The sequence below is a fragment of the Lolium rigidum genome, chromosome 7 (genome assembly GCF_022539505.1).
Source record: "Lolium rigidum isolate FL_2022 chromosome 7, APGP_CSIRO_Lrig_0.1, whole genome shotgun sequence".
Taxonomy (NCBI): Eukaryota; Viridiplantae; Streptophyta; class Magnoliopsida; order Poales; family Poaceae; genus Lolium; species Lolium rigidum.
In genome coordinates this window covers 99,295,045-99,300,925 of record NC_061514.1, presented here as the reverse complement: position 1 = coordinate 99,300,925, position 5,881 = coordinate 99,295,045, and the positions used below count along the sequence as shown (strand labels likewise).

At 55.9% G+C, this 5,881-nt stretch overlaps 1 protein-coding gene across 1 annotated transcript; it reads left to right on the top strand.

The window, feature by feature from the left end:
• Positions 1 to 3,359: 3,359 nt before the first annotated feature.
• LOC124671739 (rhamnogalacturonate lyase B-like) lies at positions 3,360 to 5,649 on the top strand. Its single transcript, XM_047208073.1, has 4 exons — positions 3,360 to 3,500; positions 3,592 to 3,770; positions 3,842 to 4,400; positions 4,498 to 5,649. Exons 1-4 carry the CDS (start codon positions 3,360 to 3,362, stop codon positions 5,647 to 5,649), a joined length of 2,031 nt encoding a protein of 676 aa, XP_047064029.1.
• Positions 5,650 to 5,881: the final 232 nt, after the last annotated feature.

Here is a 5,881-nt window from a genome sequence, read left to right as displayed (position 1 = left end):
AGTAGCCAGAAATCAGGGGGTCAAAAAAAATCCAAGAATAGAAAGAATTTTGGTTCATAGAGGATGACATGCGGGACCCATGATCCTGCATCGTAAACGGCTCGATCGGAGAGCGTTGAACAAGATGGCGCGATCGAGAAAAAAAACAATGCCAGAGAGGCTGCCATCTGGGCCCTACATCCCTCGGCGGTGCGGATTTGCGTTGACTCGGCCGGCGAACCCGAGAATTCGAGATGCACCACGTCCCGGGCCACCATACGCAACATTTTGGCCGTTTTCGTCGCGCTAGGTGGCCTCAAAAACAAGAAAAAAAAAACGTTTTGACATGCACAACGGACAGACCCAAAATCGTCGGCCATGGTACACCAGCAACCACGGCGCGACTTCAACTTCGTCGGCCATGGCAAATTTTCTTGTAGTGAACGCACCACCCTAATGGCACTACGGATGCACACAGCCGAAAAAGGAACAGAAAACTAAGAAACAAAAGTCCCGCTACAGTATCTCGGGCCTAACAATAGCACTACATCCACCACCATGACAACACCTGAATTACAGACTCTCCAAAAAACGACGCCTTCAAGAAGGGAACAGTGCTCAAATACCGTCGTCGCCCGATCAAAGATCTTAGATTTTCACCCTGAAGATAGTCCCCGCTCTCAAAACAATGCCTCCACCAAGGTCACTGCCAGGCACAACCGAGTTAAGGCCGGACCTTGGGTTTTCACCTGAAAGGTAGGACTCGCGCTTCACTCGTGTTGCCGCCCCCACTTCCAAACCGGCTGCCGTGAAGCGGGGACACCAAGCAAGCCCCTCAACGGCGCGGAGACTTGAACCTCCCTTAGCTAGTCCTCCCCTCCGGCCTTTAAGAAATTCTCTTCTTCCGACTTTCATCATGGATCCATAGTCACTTGATGTCAACACAGAAAAAGAGCTTCGCGCCGCTCCCTCCAGAACCAAACGGTCGGAATAAACGCATGGGTGCGCACGACCGAATACCTCCGATCCAGCAAACTCCAGGCAAAGCGCAGTTACATTCGCCGGCGGAGTCTTCCGGAACTCAACCCTCCGGCCAGATCACGAGTCCAGGCCTCCGGTAGGTCCTCCTCTTCACGCAAGAGAGGCCCTAGGACTGCCGCCTTTATTCAGGTCGGACCCCCACGTTGGCGACCATCCCGGGCTGGCCAACTCAACCCTCCACCGGCGACACCATCGCCGGCTTCCAAGCACCTCCATCGCACCTGACGCCCGCCAGCTGCCACCAGGTCGACGCCGTCACCGCCATCCAGGGCCGCCGCCCTTTGTGCCGTGATCCAGACCTTGAGGAGGAGCAGCACGAGATCCACCCCCATCACCACCCGCCCGGCGATGCCGAGGCGAGGAAGGAAGGAGAGGATCGCGCCGCCAGGATCCAGGGCCGCGCCGCCGCCCCCAAACCGCCTGCCCGGTGAGACCGCGGCGAGGAACGGAGGAGAGAGCCGCGCCGCCATGGTTCCATGGCTGCGCCGCCGCCCCCATCATCGCCCGCCCGGCGAGGCCGCGGTGAAGACGTGATGAGATGGCCGCGCCGCCATCAACCGCCGGGTTCCGGGATCATCCCCCCGGCGCGGAGGCGTGCGTCCTACCTCCGCCCCAGGGGACCGTGCGCGGATCCCCGCCGCCCCCATCACCGACCGCGCCAGGCTTCGCCGGCGGCAGCCTCAGGAGACCGCGAGGAGGGAGGAGGAGGGGGAAGGGAAGGCGGCGGCGGGGGGTTAGGGTTCCGCCCCGAGTCGCCCTCAATACCTATGTCCATAGAAGAATGTTGCAAGTTTGTCTATATATATAGACACTTTTTAGTGTATAGATACATCTGAATTTAGATAAATTTTCAACAGCCTATGCCAAAGTCATTTTGTCGACGGACTAAACCTACGCCGAAGTCTTTTTGTCGGGGCCATCGGCGTAGGGCATAAGCCGGGCTGCCCCCAGAAGGGTCGTTGGCCCAGGTATGCCATCGGTGTAGCCTAGCTCTTTTTGTTTTTCCCCACGCACCCCTCTGTAGTTTTCAAAAAAATAAAAGAAATTGATAAAAAGTATTAAAAAAAATCCTTCGAGATGTCCATGTGTTATGTCTTCTAGTTGCAAGGGAAATTAACAAACATGAAATTTGATTTTCTTTTTGCAAAACAGTGTCATGTTTCGGTAAAAATCTTTTCTGGTTGCATACGACTTCCGATGAAAACCTTTTTTTAATGAAAATGTATTTATGGAGAATTTTACATCCGATTTTAACTGCCTACGGCCGTTTACCAATTTTTTACATTTCTCAAAATTAAAAGTGAAATAGGAGATTTTTCAGGTTTTAGATTTAGGTGATTTTTTAAAAAAAAAGTAAAATTCATTTTATTGTTATTTGAATTCAAGATTATTATTATTTATTCATTGCTATTTAGTCAAATAATTTTTGAAATTAAAATAATAAAGAAATGTGATTTTATAGCCTAAGGGTTAGTAAGATTGATAGAGTACTATTATCAACAAAGTATAACTTCTCTGCAGGAAGTTCATCCGAAAGGAACGAAGACGTAAAGAAAGATGGGATGGGAGAAGTTTGAGAATTGGGTGAGAAGTTTAACTATTAATAAACAATTCGACCTGATATTAAGCATGCTTGGAGATTAAACTATCAAACAATTAATTTAAAAATAATTTGAAAAACTTGAACTTTTTTTTTTGGAAAAATTGACAAACGGCCGTTAACCTCTATGCCGATGGGGCCGTCGGCATAGCCTACGCCGTCAGCCATAGCCTACGCCGACGGTAAAATCGCTTGTCCCGACGCCGTGAGATGCCGACGGCTGCCATCGGCATAGCCTACGCTGACGGTTAAATGGGCCTATGCCGACGGCTTCTAGCCATCGGCACCTTTACTGTTTTCTGTAGTGAGGAGAGTTGGCAAATTTACAGAATCAACTCTGTACTTCATTGCTTATTAACCTAGCTAGGTTTGTTGGTAGATTCAGATAGTGATTTCACCATGAACAACGTAGAGGAGCAGATTGCAGATTAATTTCTTGAACCGCCAGCTATACTGCAAGCAGGGAAGAATATACTCTTATGCTAAGAGAACAGAACGAACTACAGCATACGTTGCCGGCGCGCACGTACGTACCTCCACGGATCGGAGTGCAGTTCGTTTCGGTTTCCATTACATAAATCGCATAAGGAATCCGCTTCGGTCCCTTTACATCGGTGAAACGGACTTCCTTGTAGTACACCGGATCCTTTATAAAGGAAGAGCAGAGTCAGAGTTAAGTCCAAAGCTAAAGCAGACGAACACACGAAATCGACGATCACGCAGCTGCTTGGATCGATCGATGGCGCGCGGCTCGACGACGACAAGGGCCCTGGCCCTGCTCCTGCTCGTCGTGGCCCAGGCGCTGCTGCTGCTGCCCGCCGCCGCCAACGCCGTAGGGACGATGGCGGCGCCGGTCACGCTGCGCGTCGAGCATCGCCAGGTGCGTGTATTTACGCGTCTAGACTGTAGTGCGTTTTCGGCTGCCGCGTTAATGTTGAGCCCTTGTAATTGAGTAAGCTGCATGCATGCAGGTTCTGGTGGACAACGGCGTGGTGCAGGTTTCTCTGTCCAACCCCGAGGGCCACATCACCGGCGTCCGCTACGGCGGGGAGCGGAACCTCCTGCACTCGAAACACGGCGGTAATTCGGGCGGGTATTGGGACATGGTTTGGAGCACCCCGGGCTCCGGCCGTCAAGGAAACTACCAAATGTACGTGATTCCTCCCTCTTTCTTCTTCCTCGCCGTCCAAAAAAGCGACTCACCGGTGTTCTTGTCTATAGACTTGAGGGCTCGGATTTCAAGGTGGTGACCGCGACAGAAGAGAAGGTGGAGCTCTCCTTCCGGCGCAACTACAACGCGTCCAGCCAGAGCGGAGGCCTCCCCCTGAGCGTGGACAAGAGGGTGGTGGTGCTGCGCGGCAGCCCCGGGTTCTACTGCTACGCCGTGGTGGAGCACGCCGCGGACGCGCCCGCCGTGTCCGTCAGCGAGGCCCGCCTCGCCTTCAAGCTCAACACGGCTCGGTTCAACTACATGGCGGTCTCGGACGCCATCCAGCGGTACATGCCGAGCGCCAAGGACCGGGAGTCGCCGCGAGCCAAGCGGCTGGCCTACGGCGAGGCCGTGCTGCTCGTGGACCCTGCCAACCCGCGGTTCAAGGGGGAGGTGGACGACAAGTACCAGTACTCGCTCGACAACAAGGACAACAGGGTGCACGGCTGGGTCGGCGCCGGCCAGGGCAACCCCATGGGCTTCTGGGTCATCACGCCCAGCAACGAGTTCAAGATCGGCGGCCCACTCAAGCGGGAGCTCACCTCGCACGTCGGCCCGACCTCCGTCACCGTAAGCATCATGCTTTCTTTTCTCCTCTGTTCCTCGATCGTCTTGTTGCGTTGCCTTCAGCTGACATGTCCTAACCTGCGACGTACGCTGCCTACAGATGTTTCTGGGAACGCATTATGTCGGGAACGACATCGTGGCGAGGATCGACGACGGCGAGTCCTGGAAGAAGGTGATGGGCCCCGTGTTCGTCTACCTCAACTCGAACCCGAGCAAGGGAGACCCGCGCGCGCTCTGGGAGGACGCCAAGGCGCGGGCGGACGCCGAAGCTGCCAAGTGGCCGTACGGCTTCGTGGAGTCGCCCGACTTCCACAAGGCTGCCGAGCGAGGTTCCGTCGTTGGCAGGCTTCTGGTCAGGGACAGGCACGTGAGCCGCCAAGACATGCCCGCCGGGACGGCGTACGTCGGCCTGGCTGCGCCGGGGCAAGCCGGCTCGTGGGCGACGCAGAGCAAGGGCTACCAGTTCTGGACGACGACGTCTCCGTCCTCCGGCGGCAAATTCACCATCGAAAACGTCCGGGCGGGCGAGTACAGCCTCTACGCGTGGGTCCCCGGCTTCCTCGGTGACTACGTGCACGCCTCCCGCGTGACCGTCACCCCTGGTGGCGCCGTCGAGCTCGGCGACGTCGTGTTCGAGCCGCCGCGGTCCGGGCCAACGCTGTGGGAGATCGGCGTCCCGGACCGGAGCGCGGCGGAGATGTTCGTCCCGGCCGTCGCCGGCCCGAAGTACAACAACAGCGAGCTCTTGGCCGGCAAGGACGCGTACCGGCAGTACGGCCTGTGGGAGCGGTACGCCGATCTGTACCCCGACGGCGAGGACCCCGTCTTCACCGTCGGCGAGAGCCACCACTCCCGGCACTGGTACTTCGCGCACGTCACGAGGAAGGCCGGCGACGACGGGGGCTTCGCGCCGACGACGCGGCAGGTGCGGTTCAACCTGGGCCGCGTCGCGGCGAACGGCGTCTACACGCTGCGTGTCGAGCTCGCGGCCGCGCACAAGGCGAGGCTGCAGGTACAGGTGAACGGGGCGACTGGAAGGAGGCCGCTCGCGACGCCGACGTTCGGCGACGGCAACGCGATCGCCAGGCATGGCGATCATGGGACGCAGTGGAGCTTCGAGTTCCCGATCAGAGGGAGCCTGCTTCGGGAGGGCGAGAACAATATCGCAATCACGCAGACGAGGGCGCTCAGCCCCTTCTTCGGGGTCATGTACGACTACCTCCGGTTAGAAGGTCCTCGGGGTTATTCGTAGATGCGAGAAGAGTAACAAAACCGATTGTGTTCTTTGAACCGTGGTTATTGTAAATGTAGGAGTAGTTACTATTTTTTTTTTGAAGGGTGTAGGAGTAACTAGTAAATACACCCGTGCGATTGGATTTATTTTTCGTTTTTGCTTCCGTACGCACCCACCACAAACTCGCCAAACCGCGAAAAGACGTGGACGGTTAGGATTCGGTCATACCGATTCGGGTCTGGGGGCATGA

What these genes read in the sequence shown, in the direction of transcription:
- LOC124671739 (XM_047208073.1), top strand. Translation starts at nt 3,360, where the DNA reads ATGGCGCGCGGCTCGACGACGACAAGGGCCCTGGCCCTGCTCCTGCTC. An exon ending in TGCGCGTCGAGCATCGCCAG is followed by an intron (nt 3,501 to 3,591) that starts GTGCGTGTATTT and finishes GCATGCATGCAG; the next exon opens with GTTCTGGTGGACAACGGCGT. An exon ending in CGTCAAGGAAACTACCAAAT is followed by an intron (nt 3,771 to 3,841) that starts GTACGTGATTCC and finishes TCTTGTCTATAG; the next exon opens with ACTTGAGGGCTCGGATTTCA.